At 44.7% G+C, this 21,815-nt stretch overlaps 1 protein-coding gene across 1 annotated transcript in view; it reads left to right on the forward strand.

Annotated features, from left to right (window-relative positions):
• Nucleotides 1-987: 987 nt before the first annotated feature.
• Nucleotides 988-21,815, forward strand: part of LOC128325136 (carbonic anhydrase 3-like) — a 29,455-nt gene continuing 8,627 nt past the window's right edge. The window contains exons 1-4 of the mRNA XM_053250620.1: nucleotides 988-1,268; nucleotides 3,482-3,679; nucleotides 16,351-16,469; nucleotides 20,233-20,325. Of these exons, the coding sequence (XP_053106595.1) occupies nucleotides 1,232-1,268; nucleotides 3,482-3,679; nucleotides 16,351-16,469; nucleotides 20,233-20,325 (447 nt within the window). The 5' untranslated portion in view covers nucleotides 988-1,231. The remainder of the gene's footprint in view (nucleotides 1,269-3,481; nucleotides 3,680-16,350; nucleotides 16,470-20,232; nucleotides 20,326-21,815) is intronic.

The raw sequence follows: 21,815 nt of genomic DNA on the forward strand, positions 1-21,815 counted from the left end.
CCACACCTTCCTAGGGACAACCCTAATACATTAATAATACTAATAATAGTAATAATAATAGTAATGATAATGAAACAGAGCCATCCCAGGTCCTTGGGAAGGGCTCGATGTCTGCATAAAACAAACCAGTCAATAACATCTGTCTGACTGTGTAAACAACAACAACAATAATAATAAGGCATTATTATCCCATATTAATGCTGAAAATCAACAAGGTCCTTGGTTGGCTTATTTGACTTGCTAAGCTCAATATGTCAGAGCTGCAGTCCTACACATGCTTACTTGGGAGTAGTCCCACTGCACTGAATGGGATTTGCTTCTGAGTAAACATGCATAGGGATTGCACAGCACACTTGTGTGCAGTGACTATTATGCTTAACATGACGTTAGACACATTAATTGATACATAGTTTAGTGATAAATCTCTTTATTTAGCAGGGGGAGAGTAACTGGCCCTATCCACCCCCAGCACAGTACTTCCAGTGACTGTTGCTGGTGTGTGTCTTAAGTTTCTTTTTAGAATGTGAGCCCTTTGGGGACAGGGATCCATCTTATTTGTTATTTCTCTTTGTAAACCGCCCTGAGCCATTTTTGGAAGGGCGGTATAGAAATTGTATTATTATTATTATTATTATTATTATTATTATTATTATTATTATTATTATTATAGTTGTCTTTGGGGTTATGCATTTTGTTCTGTCCACATCATATAGCTGAAAGAAAGAAAGAAAGAAAGAAAGAAAGAAAGAAAGAAAGAAAGAAAGAAAGCTCATTCCATTCCCTTGCAGTTCCCAAACGTTTCTGAATAGAGGCAGAAGAGCAACGACGACTGCTAGGACCGTCTGTCTGTTTACAGCCTCGCAAGCTTTTCTAACAATAAGCAGGCAGCCCTGGGGGACCCGACTGCCTCCATCTGGGATTTCCCGGGCGCAGAGAAGAAGACCCGCTGCCAACCCAGCCCTGTCGTCGCTCTCCGCAAGAGAGAGGCAGAACCGGCGAAGCCTTCGAGGGATCTGCCCGTGGCTCCTCCCTCCGCGCCCCCGCCCTCGTGTACCTCTGGCGATAAGTCGCCCCTTTCTCCTCGTCCCCCCGCCTCTCTTTGCCGGACTCCGGGGGTTGGGGGTTGGCCGAGCCCTATAAATGGCCCTGAAGAGTCGCACCATCGAGGCCGCCCTTTCTGGTGCCGAACCCAGCCAGAGAAGCCAAAGCACACACTGTTGCGACTGAGACTATGAGCCATGCACCGTGGGGATATGCCAAGGAAAACGGTGAGTGAGTGGGGGCCTTCCACCCCCCGCGAGGAGCTTTGTGGTATCCCACTGTGCCCGCCGCCGACCCCAGGCCCCCTGCTATGAGCCCCACGAAGCGGGAGGGGATGGAGGCTGGTAGGACACCATCATAGCTCCTCCATCCCATGATCGTCCCCAAGAAGAGCAGCCTTCTATTCTTTGTTAAAGTGAGCAGTCCGTTCTCGTACTGGCAGCTGCCTGCAGGCGGCCGCCTATTTCATAAGCGGCTGCCCAGCGTGCCTGACGCCAGATCCACAAACCTGCATGTTCTCTTCTTGACTGACTTTTCTTTTGTGTTATGTGTTAAAATTGGGTGTGCATTTGATAAGGGAGAGGTTTTGCTGGCATAGCATCCACAAAGGGTATTGTGTTGAAGACTAACATGTTTATGGTGGCATCATTGTTTACATGATATAGCTTGTTTTTCTTCCAAGTTGCCCAGTCACTGCTGTGTATATGGTTCTATATACCCCCACAACAACCCTGTGAGGTAGGTTAGACTGTCCCAGAGTCACCCAGTGAGTTTCATGGCTTAATGGGGATTTGAACTCAGGTCTTCTAGGTCCTAGTTTCACATCCTAACCACTACACCATGCTAACACCATTGCTTTTAGGACTCGGCAAACCTAACCTTTTCCTGGTAGCAACCATATCTTTGGCTTAATTTGGTAGGGATAGTACAGCAGTGAGTTTCTCTTTTTTAACTTTTTATTTATTTATACTTGTTTATATTTTTCTTTCGGTTTCCTATCCAGGAGCTGGATAGACCCGAACCAGTTTGGCTTCAGCAAGGATGCTGCAATTTGTGGCGTCAGACAACAAATACATCACCCTTAACAAAGCTTTCCAGTAGCAGGTGCTGGGAAAAAAACCTTTGCCTGAGTCCCTAGAGAGCCACTGGAAAAGGGCAACCCCAAAATAATCAGAGGGCTGGAACACTTTTCTGAAACGAAAGGCTACAGTTTGGGGGACTTTAGCGGGGGGAGAGGTGATTAAGGGTAGGACATGATAGAGGACTATAAAATTATAAGTGGTGTGCCTAACATTTGTTATTATTATTAAAGATATTCACACGCTGCTGTTCAACTTTGAGAAAAGTTCTCAAAGTGGTTTGTATAGCAAAAGGAACAAAAGGATCCTTTCCCCAAAAGGGTTCGCAACTGAAAAGTGAATAGAGAGATGTTTTTCTCCCATAACATGAGAACCCTGAGTCATTCAAGAAACTGATGGCAGAAAAATCATGACAGACAAAAGGAAGTTCTTCTTTACAAGGAGCATAATTAATCTGTGGAATGCACTACCACAAGATGGTGACAGACACTAGCTTAGATTGGTTTTAAAAGGATTAGACAAATGCAAGTTTATTGAATGGCTTTTCATCGTGATGGCTACATGGCACCTCCAGGTTCCAAGGCAGGAAGCCTCAGAATACCAGTTGCAGGGTAGTAATAACAAGAGAGACCAGTTGCGTTCATGTCCTGCTTCTGGGCTTCCCAGAGGTGCCTAGTTGGCCACTGCGGAAAACAGAATGCTAGACTGGATCAGATTTCGTCTGATCAGCAAGGCTGTTCTTATGTTGTTATGTTCTTATGGGGTATCACTAAAAATAGTTCCCCAGAGCATGTGCAGATGCATGAGCAAGGGGCCATTTATGTCCACTGAAATCTAAGCAACTGGGTTTTCCAATCTGACAAAATGGCTTTAAGGAAAGCTTGAGCTGTGACATCTCTAATTCTAGAAACCGTTGCCTAGAATTTCTGCATGTATGCTATATTAGCAGGGAACAGAATTCATCATATTCTCTGCTATTTACATGAATGGGGGTTGTATAAATAATGCATAATATTAAGGAAGTCCCTAGACCTGATAGCACACCCTTCTATCCAGAAACCAGACTGACTTCTCCCACCTAGAAGTATTAAGCAGCCTAAAAATGATGAACTCTTAAAAATATTTACCCGAAAAAGATTCAAGTAAGTCTTCTGGGGGCAGGAGACAGGTTTTTGTGTGTGTGTGAAGCACTCTTTTCTTTTACACCTAAGGGCACAGTCCATTCAAATACTCCATTGTTTGCTGCTGTCTGACAGCCAGTACTAGGTCAACATGGAAGCAATTTGTCCTGCGATGTTTGGAGATGTTTGGAAACCTTTGCGTCTTTTCAGAACATGACTCCCCTGGGTTCTTTCTCTTAGGGCCTGACCGCTGGCATGAAACCTACCCATTTGCCAAAGGGAGTAATCAGTCACCTATTGCGATCCTTACCAAGGATGTCTACAAAGATCCCATTCTACTGCCTTGGTTTACCGGTTATGATCCAGGTGCATCTAAGCATATCATAAACACTGGGAAAATGTGCCGAATTACGTTTGATGACACTTTTGATCGCTCAGGTAAGTTTGGGTTTAATCAGCCCTTTTTGTTAAGAGTGTTTCGGTTTTGTTGGCTCTGTCAGCGGCCTGAGGGGAATGAGCGGCCATGGTGGTGGCAGCAGCAAGGAAGGGCCCAGTCAACCGCTGCTGCTGCTCCTCTGCGGTAAAGCAGGAGCAGGGCTCGGATGAGGGTGGGGAGGTCTCTGGGGATAGGGGGCTGCAGCTTGGCCAATAGGCACCAGCAACGCTGCAGCTGTGACCAAGAGGGGTGAGGGGGATGGAGTAAAGTGATGGAGGAGTGATCAAGAGGAGTGAGGGGGATGGAAGCAATGGGATGGAGGAGGAGGAGCAGGAGTGTGGCTCAGGTGAGGGTGGGGAGATCTCTGAGGTGAGCTGGGCTGTGGCAGGGGGTGAAGGGAGCAATCAAGTACTAGTGCGCAGATGCTCTGCACGGGTAAAGCTAGTCATCTAATTAAACTATGTGATATTGTTATGAAAATGGTGCCATTCCAAAGCTTTTGGTCCAAAATATCTTTTTAAGGCAGGTAAGAATAGCACACAATGACATGCTGCTCATGCAGCAAAGACAGGATAGACGTATTCCTAGTCAGTGTATGGCCCTGTGTCCTATGCACACTTGCAGATCCTTTGCAGATCCTATGCAGAAGTGTGACTGCCCACTACTCCAAGGCTGCATGGAAATGCAGAGAACAAACGTTAGCCCTAGAAGTCTGACCATGTCTTTGACAATGATATTGTAGGTACATAGGTACTGGTAAGAGTTTTTTGTGTGAGAGAGCATCTAGAGTATCTTGGGCTAAGCTAGGGATGGGCAGACCTGGCCCTCCAGGTGTTCTTGAACTACAACTCCCATCACCCCCAGCCACAATAAATTGGAGGGCCAGGTTTGCCCACCTCTGGGCAATCAATCTTCCTCAGGGAATTTTACTCTTCTCTTCCAACAGACAAAACAAAAAGACTAGAACATAGGAACACAGGAAGCTGCCATATACTGAGTCAGACTATTGGTCCATCTAACTCAATATTGTCTACTGGCAGAGGCTTCTCCAAGGTTGCAGGCAGGAATCTCTCTCAGCCCTATCTTGGAGGGAGGGAACTTGGAACCTTCTGCTCTTCCCAGAGCAACTCCATCCCCTAAGGGGAATTTCTTACAGTGCTCACACTTCTAGTCTCCCTTCATACGCAACCAGGGAGGACCCTGCTTAGCTAAGGGGACAAATCATGCTGTATTTGAAGAAGAATTCAACTTGAAATGTCTTGGATGTTCCCAATGCATTTGTATAAGCAGTTATGGATTTGGGTTGGTGCAGCCTACTCTGCTTTCTGTTTAATGGGCACTGCTTTGAATTCCAGTCCAATAAAACTGTGCTGGAAGCTTTTCCTATATCCTGTTTCTGAGCCAAATTTTGCACATATGCTATTTTCGGATCTGACACAAATATTCAGGCATCTTGAATATTTTGCATTCAGGTCCACATGCCTGAATACAAATGGTTAAAACAGAACTGGCGGCAAGGTACTGTTTCCTCCAACAGGGGTACATTTCAGACACAAGCCTTTGGTATTCAAAACCAGAATGTAAGCTCAAAGGTATGTAGTGCCGATCTAACTTTAGTAAGGCTCCTGTCGGCTGGTGCTTTTTTTTTTTTTTTAAAGAACTACATAATTAGGCCTGTAACATTTCTGCACAATGAAACCTAAAGCCAAAGGGAAATTAAAAATATTTTGAATGATAGTGGTCAGGATTGGTCCCCATGCCAACACAATGGCCAGAGATCTGTGATATTGAGGACATTCACACAATCAAAAACTGTGTTCTACACTTTGGCATCCCAACGTTCAGTTTTCAGGAAACAAGTAGGAGGAAAAACTGGGTAGAAGTGATGGTGTGGGACTGAGGTTTTCCTCCTTCCTTGCTTCCACAAAATCACTTCTACCCAGGCTTTCCTCCTACCTTGCTACCACACAACTGAAAATTGGGAGCACACACAGTTCCTGGTTGCATATGAATGGAAGACTACATGTGTGAACAGTGTAAACATTCCCCTTAGGGGATGGGGCATTTCTGGGAAGAGCACATGCATGCATAATTTTCCAAGTACCCTCCCTAGCATCTCCAAGATAGTGCTGAGAGAGACTCCTGCCTGCAACCTTGGAGAAGCCGCTGCCAGTCTGTGTAGACAATACTGAACAAGATGGACCAATCGTCTGACTCAGTATATGGCAGCTTCCTATGTTCTTAAGTTGGTTTAAATGCATGTGCAACCCATGTATCTAAATCTCAGTTTCTAATATACTGTTGCAAAAGCTTATGGATCTCACCATGGTGAAATCTGAGCATTCTGGAGGTCAACTTGAGATCCATGAGTTCCATGCTCCAAATGCAATATTAGTAAAGCTATGGAGCCAGCACTGTTCAGTCATGCTACTGGGACCAGACCAAGTATTACATTACTAAGTGTTGAACTATATGTCTTGAATTTGCAGACCGCTTCAGGTATGATAACCCTCCTCCATGTATGCTAGTTTAGTGCCAATAACTGAAGCCACAGTCCCGAACACATGGATGTTGAAATATGTCTCATTGATTTCAGTGGAATTTTATTCCAAGATGCCCTTCTCCCTTTGGGGAAAAAGATATGAAGACTCACTATCCTTTTTTCCCATTGGTGGGGAAGCAGATGGGAGGCGAAATTTTAAGCAGACAAATTCTTGAGCAAGGAAAAGACGCTCCTTTCTTCACTCCTAATGGCAGCCCCTAAGGGTGCTTTTCAGTTAAGAAAAATGTTGGGTGATTGATACATAGAGTTCCCATGTAAAGTGTACTTTGGGACCTTAATGTCACAGCCTAGAATGAGTTAAATGGCTTTTATGTGGTGGTTTTTTTTAAAAAAATCATACCTGTTAAGTTACTCAAGGGATGCTTTGGGTAATTGCTTTCAGTGGGATGAAAGCAATTCAGATGTTTAAAGATTAGAACCTTGCATGTTCGCAACAACAGATCTCTTTGCAATGTTTTTGTGATGTTGCTGCAGCGCTGATGTAACATTCACGTTGTGGGATGTTCTCTCACTGTAGCTACTGTTGTGCCCTATCTTTGGCACATGTGTTGGAGTAGCAAGCCCTAGGATTTGGCTGTTTAAAATACAACGTTCATCCTTGCGGGGATTCTTCTGTTCCAGTATGGAAGCCAGGATTGTGTCTTTTGTCTCACTGGATCTTTGTGTCCTCATTTGTCATATGGTCATGACAGCACTGATCCATCCTTCATATAGCTCGCTCAGACCTTTACATAACTGCATTTTGTTGATGGTGATTTATTTTTGTATTGGTGCATCTGCACACCAATCAGAATGAGAAGAATTGCACAGCTGAAATGGAGGGACGGGAAGGCATCCCTGTGCCAACTAAAGAAAGGAGAGTCAACGCTAAGCCTTCCGCCCCGTGCTTAACACATCTTTTATCCTTGGGTATTCCAGCACATACAATATCAATCACTGACAAGAGACCAGCAGTCCTTTGGCACAAATGGATTTAAGATCTGTGTTAGCATTAACTTTGAAATTCCATGCTGTTGCTGGAGCTCACAGGCCTTGAGTGTTATTCAAACAAAGGTCCTCCGGGATTGCCATGGTACATGGGGTTATCAGCTTTCTACCTCTGGAGACATGGGCTCTTTTCCTTTTTTAGGCTGCAAATAAAGACGAGGTTGGTATCCCAAGAGGCCTAGGGTTAGAACAGTGGGGCAGGGCATTATAAGTCAGGAATGAAGTCTGCTTGCACAATGCCGTATCAGAATGTTAACCCAGCACCTGGGCCCTCTTTGCAGATGACATCAACCCCTTCTCTGTATGCAGGAAGAGCCTTCTATCCACCAGCAGTTGTTTTCACATATGAAAAGTAGCATTGCATTCAAGGGAAAATGTCCTCCTTGAAAAAGCAAGCCATAGAGGCTGTTCTCACGTGCAGCCTAACTGGGTTAGGTTGTGCGTGAGAACTGCTGAAGTCGGGCCTAGCATTGCCTAGCTCGGCTTCTTAGCCCGGCTGCTAGCTGAGGTTTAGGGAGCGAGTACTTATTTGGGGGGAAGGTAAGCTTAACCAGCCTTCCTGCCCGCCACCCCGCCTGCGAGTCATGTGAACAACCTCATATAATTACACATTGTCAAAACCACATAGCTGACCTTATTGACCATAATGACAAAGAATGTGCCAAAACAGTCTGCTGAATTAATGCTTATTTATTTCTGGACCCATTAAAGGTAAAGTGTGCCGTCAAGTCAGTGTCGACTCCTGGCAACCACAAAGCCCTGTGGTTGTCTTTGGTAGGAGGGGTTTTTCCATTGCCATCTCCCACGCAGTATGAGATGATGCCTTTCAGTATCTTTCCTATATCGCTGCTGCCCGATATAGGTGTTTCCCATAGTCTGGGAAACATACCAGCGGGGATTCGAACCGGCAGCCTCTGGCTTGTTAATAAAGTCATTTCCCCACTGCGCCATTAGGTAGCTACTTCTGGACCCATTAATACATTATTATTGACATGTACTATACTGTATCATAAAACATTGCAAAGCTATCATTTTGTTTCTTGTGGAGGAGTGGGTCTCACTACTCTCTCTCTCTCTCTCTCTCTCTCTCTCTCTCTCTCTCTCTCTCTCTCTCTCCCCTATCTATCTATCTATCTATCTATCTATCTATCTATCTATCTATCATATTTATATACCCCAGCTTCACATATACACTGATGTGGTCTGAGCTGTCAGTGACTAACCAGGAGAGAGATCTTGAGGTCATGCTGGACAGCTCATTGAAAGCATTGACTCAGTGTGCGGCAGCTGAGAAAAAGGCCAATTCCATGCTAGAGCTCATTAGGAAGGGGACTGAAAATAAAAATGCTAATATTATAGTGCCCTTATACAAATTGATGGTGCAGCCACATCTGGAGTTTTGGCTACCTGTGGCCTCAGAGGCACTATGCCTTCGATACTAGTTGCAGGGGAACAGTGGCAGGAGAGGGGGCCTGCCCTCGTCTCTGGCTTGAGGGCTTCCCAGAGGCATCTGGTGGGCCACTGTGTGAATCAGGATGCTGGACTAGATAGGTCTTTGGTCTGATCCAGCAGAGCTGTTCTTATGTTCTTATACTGGCTGATATCTCTTTCTCTAGGTGATGTACATAATCCTCTGGATTATCACCTGTCATTATAAGTCTCTCAACAGGTGAGGCTTTTCAGACTTACTGGCTTCTGCTTTGGCTCCTCTAAACCCTTCCAGTTCTCCCCCCAGCAATGCGGGCCACCAACAGCTTGCGTTGTTGTGTGGGAGGGGAGTGCTGGAAGGGTTTAGAGGAGTCGAAGCAGAAGCCAATAAGGTGTCCTCTCGCCACCACCCCAGCTGTCCTTAGAAGTCTTTTAAAGGCAGGATTCTGCTTTGCTTGTAAAGGGGAATCCTCACTGGATTCCTCTTCACAAGACTAGCCCTTGAACTGGGTTGAAACGATTCGACTGAACTGATTGGACCGGCAGCCGGTTCAACTGAACCGGCTCGTGGACTGGTGGCTTGGTTTGAATTAGAACTGAATCGCCAAACCTGGTTCTGTGCACTCCCCAATTGCCTGAGGTGACACTTCACCTCACCTCATGGAAAGGCCACCCCTGCTACAGCTGGTATGATAGAGAAGCATTGCTCTAAAGCAGCTGGGGCAGGTTCTGCTGGGAGTGGAGAGAACTGTGCTCCCTCCCTCCCTGTTCCCTGTGCTCTTCCTTGCAGCTGCTAATTGTCCCACAGGGCAAACATACAGATACCATAAGACGGAAACAGCAACTTTGGGTGGAGGGATTTTCAGGGGGAAAATAGTTAATCAGGGTGTAAGGTAAAGTGTGCCATCACTTTTGACTCCCTGTGGTTTTCTTTGGTAGAATACAGGAGGGGTTTACCATTGCCTCCTCCCACACAGTATGAGATGATGCCCACACAGTATGGATGATGACATCCATCTTATTTATTTATTATTTCTGCATGTAAACCGCCCTGAGCCATTTTTTGAAGGGCAGTATAGAAATTTAATTATTATTATTATCTTGTTTACACAGTCAGACAGGTGTTATTGACTGGTTTGTTTTATCCAGACATCGAGTCCTTCCCAAGGACCTGGGATGCCAGAATTTTATTGTCAATTGTTATAGATATCGTCGCAGAATATAGGCTGTTCCCAGTAATGTTGCTTTTTGTAATTGGCTGATGGTGATTTCTGTGGCCCCTATCGTGTTGAGGTGCTCTTCAAGGTCTTTTGGAACTGCACCCAGGGCGCCAATGACCATTGGGATTATTTTGGTCTTTTCCTGCCACAGCCTTTCAATTTCAATTTGTAGATCTTTGTATTTGGTGATTTTTTCTATTTCTTTTTCTTCTATTCTGCTATCCCCTGGTATTGCTATGTCGATTATTTTCACTTGTTTTTCTTCTCCTGGTGTATTGTGTGGCAGATGTTTGTCTGTTTGTAGTCGGAAGTCCCATAATATTTTTAAATCTTCATTTTCTACAACTTTTTCAATTTTATGGTCCCACCAATTCTTGGCTACAGGTAGCTTGTATTTTTTGCAGATGTTCCAGTGTATAATCCCTGCTACTTTGTCATGCCTTTGTTTGTAGTCAGTCTGTGCGATCTTTTGACAACAGCTGATTAGGTGGTCCACGGTTTCATCTGCTTCTTTACAAAGGCGGCACTTGCTGTTTGTGGTGGATTTTTCGACTTTTGCTCTTATTGCATTTGTTCTTAGTGCCTGTTCTTGTGCAGCCAGTATTAAACCGTCTGTTTCTTTCTTCAAGTTGCCATTCTTAAGCCATTGCCAGGTCTTGGTGATGTCTGATTTTCCACTTATATTGTGCAAATATTGACCATGTAGTGGGTTCTTTTTCCATTTTTCTGCTCGGTTCTTGACTTGTTCTTTCTTGTAGGCCTGCTTTGTTTCATTGGTGTTGAATAGTTTCGCGTTATTGACCATTTGAAGTGCATCTTCTTCGCTGTCCTTGATATATTCTTCAAGGCCTCTTTTCTCCTCCTCTACTGTTTGATGGACTTGCAGCATTCCTCTTCCACCTGAGCTGCGAGGGAGGTAGAGCCTATCTACATCACTGCGGGGGTGCAGAGCATGACTGATGGTCATTATTTTCCTGGTCTTACGATCTAGTGTCTCTATTATTACTATTATTATTATTTTAGCATCTTCCGATATCGCTGCTGCCTGATATAGTACCAGTGGGGATTTGAACCGGCAACCTTCTGCTTGTTAGTCAAGCATTTCTCCACTGCGCCACTTAAGGTGACTTGTAGCAAGCGTGAAATGGGCCCTGGGGCAGGAAGTGAAGATGGGCCTCTGGGCCCCCTACCTTCTTCTCTATCGCCCCCATCTTTGATGCAGAAGAACTAAATGGACATAGTGAAAAATAACATTGTCAGTATGCTTTCTATTTTGCTATGCAAATATGGTTGCCACGGCACGGGGGGAGTGAAAAGCAGGCGTTTTCCCAGCCAGTGGGCCCCGTCCCCATATCCCCCCCCCGTTCAATTATAGCTGCTGCACCCCTGGGTTTAATCCTGCCCCCTATTCAACACCACAGTCCTCGGTGCATTTGGGCTTCCTGAAGGTTGTTATTAAAACAACCTGTGAGAGATCTGCTAATGAATTTCCCAGCATTGCATCTAGTAGTGTCCTGAGTGTAATTAGGGAGAACTGAAATGTTAATTTTATAGGTTTGTTGGACTGTTCTATGAGCTGTTATATATCAAGATGGGAATCTAACTAGTCCATTTTATTAACAAAGAAACTACACAATGTGGAAGAGCAAAATGTTGTTCCACACACCACATGACCCCATACTCTATGGTCCTCTAACAAAAACTTTCTTGTCACAAAAACACTAGTATACTTGTTCCCTTTCTCCCTCACTATCTGCTGGTCCTGCTATGCATACAGCTGAGTGAAGTGAATCACATCAGGTAGTGAATTTGGAGGAGCAGTAGTTTAGAGCCATCACCCCTACTTACTTACCTCTGCTGTGGCTGGCAGCACCACAGAGCTAGAGGTGGTACCAATCCAGCCCAACTCTATGAACAGCACCATTCTAACCCAACTCTATGATCAGAAATCCCTCCTTATCTCTCTGCTTCCTCTCCCATCTTCTCCTCTCTTTAAACAGTTGGTTCAGAATGCGGCAGCCAGGTTGGTCTCTGGGTCATCTCGGAGAGACCACATTACTCCTTTGCTGATGGAGTTACACTGGCTGCCGATAGGTTTCTGGGCAAAGTACAAAGTGCTAGTTATAACTTATAAAGCCCTAAAAGGCTTAGGTCTTTAAGAGAGCGTCTTCTTTGCTACGAATCCCACTGCCCATTGAGGTCATCTGAGGAGGTCCGTCTCCAGTTACCGCCAGCTCGTTTGGTGGTCTGTTTGGCCTATGGCTGCAATAAAAGAACTAACTAACTTTGGTGGTCACACAGAGACAGGCCTTCTCGGCTGCTGCCCCAAGATGGTGGAATGCGCTCCCTGCTGAGTTACGATCCTTCCCATCTCTGGCTATTTTTAAAAAACATTTGAAAACCCCTTTTTTTACCCAAGCTTTCTCAGGTTTTTAATTATAAATACTGTTTGTTTCATTTTATGCCTTTTAAATTATTGTATTGTTTTAACTTTTATATGTGTTGTTATATGTTGAACTGTTTTAACTTTTATATGTGTTTTAATTGTTGTTAGCCGCCCAGAGATGTAGGTTTGGGCGGGGTATAAATAAATAAAATAAAAATAAATAAACAAATAAATAAAAAACGGAGCAAAGGAGAAGAGGTACTGCAGCCACTGAGCCCTTCGCCTGAGCCAAATGCTGCTGCTGTCACCACAGCTGGGTGGCTGCAAGGCTGCCTGTTGCTGCTGCAGCTACTAAGCAGTACTCTGTCTTGCAGCCTGTGCGGCACACAGGAACAGCAGCCAGGTAAGGGCAGGGGACGAATGTGCTTGGGGAGCCATGGGAGGCAGCATTTGGTATGATTTGCAGAAAAAGTAGCCGCTCCCTACTTTCAGAAAAAGTAGCTTAAAACCAGCATTTTAAAAACCTGGACATATGCCGAGATAAACTAGAATTCGCAAGGCAAAGCCCGACTTGCATGTGGAGTGGGTCCAAGGATCTTGAAGAGACTTTGGGGTAGGTTTGGCTGGTGTGTGAACACACACACACTCTCCCGAAGGAGATTCGGGGTAGAAGCCCTGTCTGTAAAGCCTCCAGGACCAGGAGGCATTAAACCACATGGAGAGGAGATTGGAAGTTTTTGGAATGTCAGGCTGCACCAGAGGTTTTCTTACCCCTGGAATTCCAGGGCCTCCGTACCCCCTGCCCCCCCGACCTCTTTAGTTACTGTGCTGGGTGGCCGAGCGTGACTGCAACCTGCACCGGGCGGCCGAACATGACCTCAGCTTTAGAGACGGGGGGTGAGGGTGGGGAAAGAAACATGTGGGATGGGAATATGTTAATTTGCATGTTAAAATGTTTCTGCGAATGCATATTTGCACAAATAGCTATATAATTAATTCCCGTAGACATGCCGCTTGGGATGCGTGGAGATGCGTGCCGGAACTCTCGTGAGAGTGGCAGCACCACTCGTGAGAGTTCCAGGCTGGGATGGAGCCCGGGCACAGAGGAGGCAGCTGGCCAGCGGGCAAAGCCACGCTGGCCTGAGGAGGCGGCCGGTGGGACGAGGTGGTGGAGAACTAGGGGTGCAGATGCTCTGTGCCCGGTCAGCTAGTATCTTTTTAATATTCTCACATTCTTGTGAGTTTAGTTGCTGTTTGCACCCTCAAGAAGCCATGTGTTAAAAATACTGTGCGTGTCACTGTGTGTGTAGGGAACGGCGCTTTACTTGCAGTGGGGAGTGTGTGTGTGTGTGTGTGTCTCCAAAGGCTTTTAGACCCAGGCTCCAAGATTACCTCGGTGCACCTCTTGTCTGCACTAATAACTTTCTCTCTCTCCCTGGACTTTTGGGAGGAAAATGATGTATGAATATGTTCAGGCTGTGGTCCTGTAGCACAACGAGAGGCAGCGAAATATGGTCGTTCGTTACTAGGGTTGTGTGAATGAGGCATGCTGCGGATCTGAGGCTGTCAGTGTTTCACTTGGTCAATTCGACCGGTCAGTTTGAATCAGAATGGCCACTCAAATGCACAACCCTGTCTGTATTTACTGAGTGTCCTGGAGACAGGGGAGACCATTGCTGCCACCACTGGAAAGGCTAACATTGCCAAGAAACCCTGTGCCATTTCCAGGCCTGCAGGAAGAAGAAAATAACTCTCTTCCCAGAGTCCTTTTGACCAGGGAAGCCACTGAAGCCACTACATCTTTGTCAACAGTAGCAGCTGAAAGATGAAAAAACGAATGCCCCCCCCCCCCCCCACGTATGTGTGTTCTATGGGAGGGAATCTGAACCGAATCAGACTCGGGTGGTGGCTCCGTTTGGGTTAAACCTACTTCAGTTTGGCCCTGATTCAGTCCCTGAAGTTTTTCACAGCCTTAGTAGTTACTATTCATGAGATCTGATGATGATGTAAAATAAATATGTGAATGAGTAGTATACACTGAGAGAAGCTCTGGCCCATTTGAGATGGGAGGGGATGTTCAGCTTCCTAACTGTGTGGGCTGCTATTTGCATAAAACAGCTCCCCCTTGTGGCTCCGGTGATTTCTCACCACTCAGATTTTGGGTTTCACTGGTGTGGTTGAAATTGTTTCAGCAACAGAGGGAATCCTTCACGCAAATAGCTTACTACTTACGGTTTATCCCATACCTCATCACATACATTCTCTTTGTGTTTGAGACATAAGATATTTCAGCAATTAGGAGTGTTAGGGAGGAGGGAAAACATGCGCACACACTTGCAGTTTTCGATTTCTCTGGGTCATGAGAATAGCTTTAATATGGAGCTAAGATGGACCATACTGTCTCAATAAATTAGATTTTTATGTAATTAAAAGTGTGTAGAGAAAGGAGTTGTCGTCTGATTAGAGAAAGGAGTAATAGTGTTTAACTATACTGTTATGATGTTGGTGTAAGTTATGAGACCATAATTATTAATTATTTATCTCTTTAAAAAGAAGAAACTTCAAAAGTCTTTCTTATGATGTGAAAGGTCTGTTTATGCACCACAGTTGCCTTTCTTGCCATTATCGTTCATTATTTGTTTTAGTCCAAAGACAGGGTTGTGTGTGCATTTTTGGCCAAGGCCCAGCAGTACTTGATGCTAACAAATGACAGGTAACTAACTCGCAAGTAACAAGTGTGAGTTACTACAGTTCTCAAGCAAGACTGCCTGCCTGTTCCTGGTTGTAATCTACAGTACTTTGGTCTCAAGCCTCATATTCAGTGAGTCCTAAAACTGGCAAAATACAGTGACCAAGCATTTCTGGTTATGGGTGTTTGAGAGCCAGCCTGAAGGCGTTATATATAAATTAATAAAAATGCATAGTATAAGCCCTTGGACTGTATCACTTCACAATGCAGATGGGCATTCCCATGGGAAAGCTGACCTGTCAGGGAGAAGGTCACCAGCATCCTAGCCAAGTCCAGCCTCAGGGTGGGCAACAGAGAGCAGGCCAAAGGCCCATGGTCCTCACAAGGGCCCACACACTGCTGATCCCTGAAGCCTCCTCTGTGCCCAGAGCCCTCATGGAGTAGCGATGGAGCCACTCTCAAGAGGTCCACAAAGGCAGATGGGGAGGTCCATGTAAGATATTTTGCTGAGGGCCCCATGAAAACCTGCAGTTGTCTCTAAACCTAGGTTAGCCTTCCCCTGAATGTTCTAGTTTTCCATGTGCAAGATTTTTTGTACAGTATATGGGGAAACAGTCCTGACTGTATTTTTCAGTGGCATAGTCTGAGAAAACTATAACTTTACCTGTGCACATGGGATCCAGCTAGGGAAAGGAGGGAGATGCCATGATTCCCTTGCAACCTCATTCCCAATCTTCCTTGATGTGTTTTATTAAAATGTCCTTTTTGTTGACGTTTTTCAGATTAATAAAACCAAGCCATAACCTGTTGCTTTCCATCACAGGTTACAGTGGCAGAAAGTCAAATTAGTCAAAAATTACAATCCCAGAGCAAAAAAGAAAATTTCTTCCTCATGTATACAGCCCCTCTGAGTCACTTTAAAACAGGCTGTGTTTAATGTATTTTTATGTATTTTATGTCTGTATTAATGTATTTTTAAATGTATTAATACATTTAATTTTATGTATTTTTAGAACTTCAAAAAGCATTTAAAACACCATGGCAAATGGCCAGGGCAATAAAAACATAACACACTGAAAGCTGAAAGTATTGCAGTCCTTTCCATATCCAGTGGTGCAGACCCTGTTGAAAATCAGAGTGAACATTTGTCCCACCAGATGGTACCAATCACCCCTGCTGGCCCATGCACTATCTGTGTTTAGGAATAGTAGTGCTGTTACTGTACTCAGTTCCTTTAGAAAGGCAAGTGGCCATCCTGGATCGTTAGATGCCCTCTCTGAAATTATCTGTATTTCCAAGGTATCCTTGGCACCCTTAAATAAAAGGTTCAGACTACAGACAAGTTTGTCCCTTGTTTTGGCATAGAAAAGCTTTCTGTTAACACAGGCTATTCCTTGCAGTTCTAAGGGGCGGACCACTTCAGGGAATCTACAGGCTGCGCCAGCTTAACATTCACTGTGGTTCTACAGATGACAAAGGCTCAGAGCATGTTGTGGACGCACAAAGGTATGCAGGAGAGGTGAGTATTTGTACTGGAGATGGTGTGAAATGTTCCCTTACTTCTCTTCTTCCCAAAGCAGAAATCCAGGCTCAGTTTCCAGGGAAATACTGTCCTTAAATTCATTTCTACTTTCCCTCTCAGTTTTGAACCACTCTAAGGACACCATGAACTAGCAGTATTAATAAGCAGGTGGTATAATGAGGATATCTACAAAATAACATCCCAGCACGCTACTTCTTGGGAATTTAGCTTCATGGTGGCTTTGTATCCTCTACTCAGTGTAAAAGGGGGATTTTTTAATACTAGATTTTATCCAGTGCACAGAAACACTTGCCTTAGACCCCAGTGCTGTAGTAGTTTCTCATTCCTTCAACACCTGTAGCATTCAGCTGTGTCTGCAGTGCTCTCTGTCCTTATGGGACAAGGAGATGCAAATCACCCCTCCATGTTGTAATATCTTCCACACCTCTGCATATTATTGTGCTGTTCGCTGCATATTGGTAGCCCACAGGCAGATAAAAACAGCACAGTAGTAACTTGCAAGTCGCCATGTCAGGCTGGCAGCTTGTAGGGGCAGTGGCTTACATAAAGTGTAGCGCCCCACCAAAATCCAAGCGCCGGGTGTATGTGTGAACGTGTTCCATGCCCTTCCAAACCACGTCCCTGCTTCTACTGAGTTCCGAGAGGCTACATTGCTAGGAAGGATTGCATCATTGCTGTTTCAACGTGCCTCTCATTATTCTCTTGTTGCTGCAGTAATGACACAATCGTTAGTAGCAATGGAACCTCTCCGAGCTCAGTAGAAGCGAGGATGCAGTTTGGAGAGACACAGTAGAAGCACATGCCCCCCGCTCTTGGATAGGTGGGGCTCTGCACTATAGGTAAGCCAGTGTTCATTCTAATGGCCATTATAGGCTTGTTCTCATGACTGGGAGTAGGGTAAGAGAAGCTTCTGAACCTGTTTTGGGAACCGGGATTGGCCATGGTGAGAATTCTACAAGCAAGGTAGGAGAAGGGGAGACTGATCATCTGTGAACTGGGTATGGAGGTGGGAGGTGTGGGGAGAGCTATCCCCCCCCCCACTCTGGAACTGGGTACAAGTTCTGGGCTCACCACTGACTCTTGCCTCCCTACCCAGCTCCGAGATGCATATTTTCCCCTCCTCTGAACTTGCTTGTAGAATTGTCATGATGGCCAATCAGGAGCAAACCCAGCTCCTGAATCAGGGTCGGAAGTTTCTCTTACCCTATTCCTGGTCACAAGAACAAACCTTATAAGTAATGAGGAACATTCCAGGGAAGGGAAGTCAGCATCTAACTTGGGTGATAAAGTTGTACCAGTTCCTTGCTGATCATCATTTCCCCCCAGTATTTTATCTATCGGGAGCCTTTGATTTTGCATTTTAAATAGCAAAGAGACTTCACCTTCAGTGAAGTTCTTTTGGCTCATTTTGTGAGTCATAAAGGCTATTCCAGTGCAGTCAGTGTCTTTGTGGATGAACAGATACAGTACTTCCTTTGGGTGAAGATGTTTAAATAAGGATTTGAAACGAGCCAAAAACTTTGGAGGTTTGCAGAAAATACTTTTTAAGAAATGTCCCTTTTGGAATACCTAGGTGTTCGACCTTATATTTGGCTTCTTAGAACTAATAACTATACCGGGCAACTCCATCCACAGAAAATAGCCAGCAGAGGAACAGGCTTATCAACCTTGACCACAAAGAGGTCTTGTAGTTTCCATTCTTGTAGTTTCCATTCTTAAAGCCCCATCAAGGTCAAGATGAGAGAGTGCCTTTCTCTACAAGATCCCCACTGCTCATTAATAACATAAGGAGGGCTCCATCTTTGGGTACCACAGGTTTATCTGGTGGCAACCTAGATCATACCTTCTCAGTTGTCACTCCTAGATTGTGGAACGTGTCCCCCATGGACATGAGAGGGTTATATTCCTTGGAGGTCTTCAGGAAAGCCTTAATGACCCATCTTTTTAGCCTGGCTTTCAATGATGTCTAGTTTTTAATTTTAATCTGGGTAAATGTTTTTTATTTTAATTGTTTTATTATGTCTTTTTTATTTAAATGTAAACTGCCCAGAGCCACTTTAGGGAAAGGTGGTACAGGCAAATCTCACTAATCACGGACTTGGCAAACGTGGTTCCGCGTATCTGTGGTTGGGTAATTACCACTCAACCTCTGTATATGCGATAAAATTCAGCAATTAAAGGGTTAAAACCCACATTTCCACTGGTCGGGGATGGGTGGAAATGACCTCCGAGGTTATTTCTACCTGCCATTTTGAGGACAGAAGCCATTTGTGGCTCATTTTTGTGGAAAGAAAGGGGGGGAAATCCTGTGATTTTGGACTTTTCAGGAGCCTTGCTGGACTGCTGGGAATACAAAGAGCACAGTAGGACACACACACCCCTACACACACATTTCCTCCACTTTCCATCCTTTTTGTCCCATTTTTCGCTGTCTCCGGATGGAAAATAAACCCACAATTCCCATTGCCCTAATGCTCTGTTATCTGCAGTTTCACTATCTGCCCCCCACCCTGCGGAATAGAACCTCCATGGGTAACAGGGTTCTCCTGTATATAAATCGAATGAATGGATGAATGAGATGAAGATCACTTGTTAATAGTACACAAGGATGCAGGACAGACTTTGGAAAATCTAAATGCGGGGGGTTGTGGGTTGTGTGGGTAGCCCCTTTAAACTTTCTGAAGGTGGCCCAGCCCCTTAGAGACCTTGAGGAGTGGGAGAGTGGAAGGGCATGGAGATCGAGAAGTCTGCCTAGTACTATGTTTTTGTGGCAGATTGCTGCCTCCCCATGTGTCCAATCTTTTTCATCCTACAAAGTTCTGGAAGAAGGATGAGCAAAAGACTTGTACCAATCTCCAGGGCTAGCATGCATGTCTATGTAATGGGTGCATGAATGTAATTAATTAGTTAATAATTAGAAACCACTGTTAGGATTATTCTTTCTTCATATTTGCATTTATGCTGAAAATACAGTTAAGATTTATGCATTTTGAGTGTATTTTATATGAATCAACAAGGTATATTATGTTATCTCTTCTAGACCATATCACTCCTGTCTTAAAAGATCTACACTGGTTGCCGATAAGTTTCCGGGCAAAATACAGGGTTTTGGTTATAACCTATAAAGCCCTAAAAAGCTTGGGCCCTGGGTATTTAAGAGAATGCCTTCTTCACTATGAACCACACCGCCCATTGAGATCATCAGGAGAAGCTCGTCTGCAGTTGCCACCGGCTTGTCTGGTGGCTACTCAGGGACGGGCCTTCTCCGTTGCTGCCCCGAGGCTTTGGAACACACTTCCTACTGAAATAAAAGCCTCCCCATCTCTTACAACTTTTAAAAAGGCAGTCAAGACGCATTTGTTCACCCAGGCTTTTAATTCGATATTGTTTTAATTGTGTTTTAAATAGTTTTAACATTTTAAATTTTAATTGTTGTGATGTTTTAATCTTTTTATTTGTTGTTTTTATTGTTTTGTTGTAAACTGCCCGGAGACTTGCGTTTTGGGTGGTATACAAATGTGTTAAATAAAATAAATTCAAGTACATTGGTCACTGTTCCTATGAGAGAGAGATTCCTGCCTGCAACCTTTGAGAAGGTGTCGCCACTTGGTGTAGTCATTACTGAGCTAGATGGTCTGACTCGGTAGAAGGCAGCTTCCTATGTTCCTCTGGTTATGGATTGATGCACTACTGTCAGAGTATCACATGATGGTACCTAAAATGTTTTCTTTGTTTTCAGATTCATTTGGTGCACTGGTATTCAAAGTATAGTAATTTTGGTGATGCTTTGAGGAAAACTGATGGTGTGGCTATTTTGGCCATTCTCTTACAAGTAAGCTTTGATCTATTATATCTGAGGCATCTTCTTTGTCTTCTGCCTAATCCTGAAAAAATAGTCCCTGTTGCATTACTCCTGCTTTCCCTGCATTGCATTAACATGTTCAAGTATGATGATTGCTTGAATTGAATAGTTTGGATTGCTTCGCTTATTATGCCAACACAACTCATTTAAAGTGCACGTATAGATACAGAACTGTCCAATTCCAGAAATCCTACCCAGTTGCCATAAGCGTTGAAAAACCTCCAGCTTCAAAAATGACATTACTGGAAGTAATTGTATTAGTTTACTACATGCGCTACTAAGCAGTAAGTACTTGGCAGGATCCAGACAAAGTTAGTCGGAAACTAGGTGCTATTGAAATATATTTATTTTTATTTATTTAGGATATTTATATACCACCCAGAATGACTGGGTCTTGTTAGTCATGATTAATTTAGTCAGTGGTGCTTAGTCATGACACTAACTTCATCTGGATCTGCCTACTGTAAGAAAAATATACAGATGTGATTCATTCATTCAGGGTAGGGTCTAGGTTATGAAAAGTGTCAGAAATGTGCTTTTGTTGGGGCCCCCATCTTCATCTTGTCCTCCCCAGATAGGCCATCCCATTAAAAAACTATTCCGAGCATTTTTCTCCCATGGGAGAAGCTCTGAGCAGTACTACCATCCCCAGATGCCCATGCATCCTCCCAGCAGCCATGTAGGCTTCGCAGGGTGCCCTGTGTCTGTTAGAGGTTGTTGATTTTTACCCACAATAGGTAAAACAGCAGAGCACTAAGGAATGAGCACACACTCCAGTTACAGGGTAGGTAGCAGAGGCTGGTTTGGATATTGCAGCTATTTAGAGAAAAGACATGGAGATCCTTGTGTGACTAAACACTAAACATTTATTGGTTAAATACACTTAGACAGGAAAGACCTATCTCTAATCTAAAGGACTACATAGTGGATAGGTAAGGAGAAAGAGAGATGTTTCCATCTGCTCTCTAGGAGGAAAGGAAGGATTGTGACTCAGCACAGGAAGTGCTGCAGAGTCAGTTCAGGGGTCATAGAGTAGGGACAGATAGGGAGACCCTGACTCACTGTCTCTACTCCCAATGCCCCTAGTGGTCATTAGGCCAGTTGGTGCAAAAGGTCGATGCACTGGAAGTTCATCTCCAACAGTGTCACTTCCTGACTCACTGAGAATCACTGCGCCACCCAGCTGCCCCCACACCAGTGCTGGGTGGCAATGGCGGCCCACTGGGGGCGACCGCGGCGGGAGGCACCTTTAAGGGTTAATGAATTCTGTGCTTACCTCCGCAGCCGCTGCACCTGAATACTGTTCAGAGAAGTGGCATGCCACCCAGCAGCCCCTGCGGCGGGGAATCACCGCCGCCACTCACCTGGCCGCTGGTGGCAGCTCAGCTCCATGTCAGCAAGGTGAGTGGCGGCGGCGATTCTCCGCCGCAGGAGCTGCTGGGCGGCACGCCACTTCTCTG

The sequence above is a fragment of the Hemicordylus capensis genome, chromosome 4 (genome assembly GCF_027244095.1).
Source record: "Hemicordylus capensis ecotype Gifberg chromosome 4, rHemCap1.1.pri, whole genome shotgun sequence".
NCBI lineage: Eukaryota > Metazoa > Chordata > Lepidosauria > Squamata > Cordylidae > Hemicordylus > Hemicordylus capensis.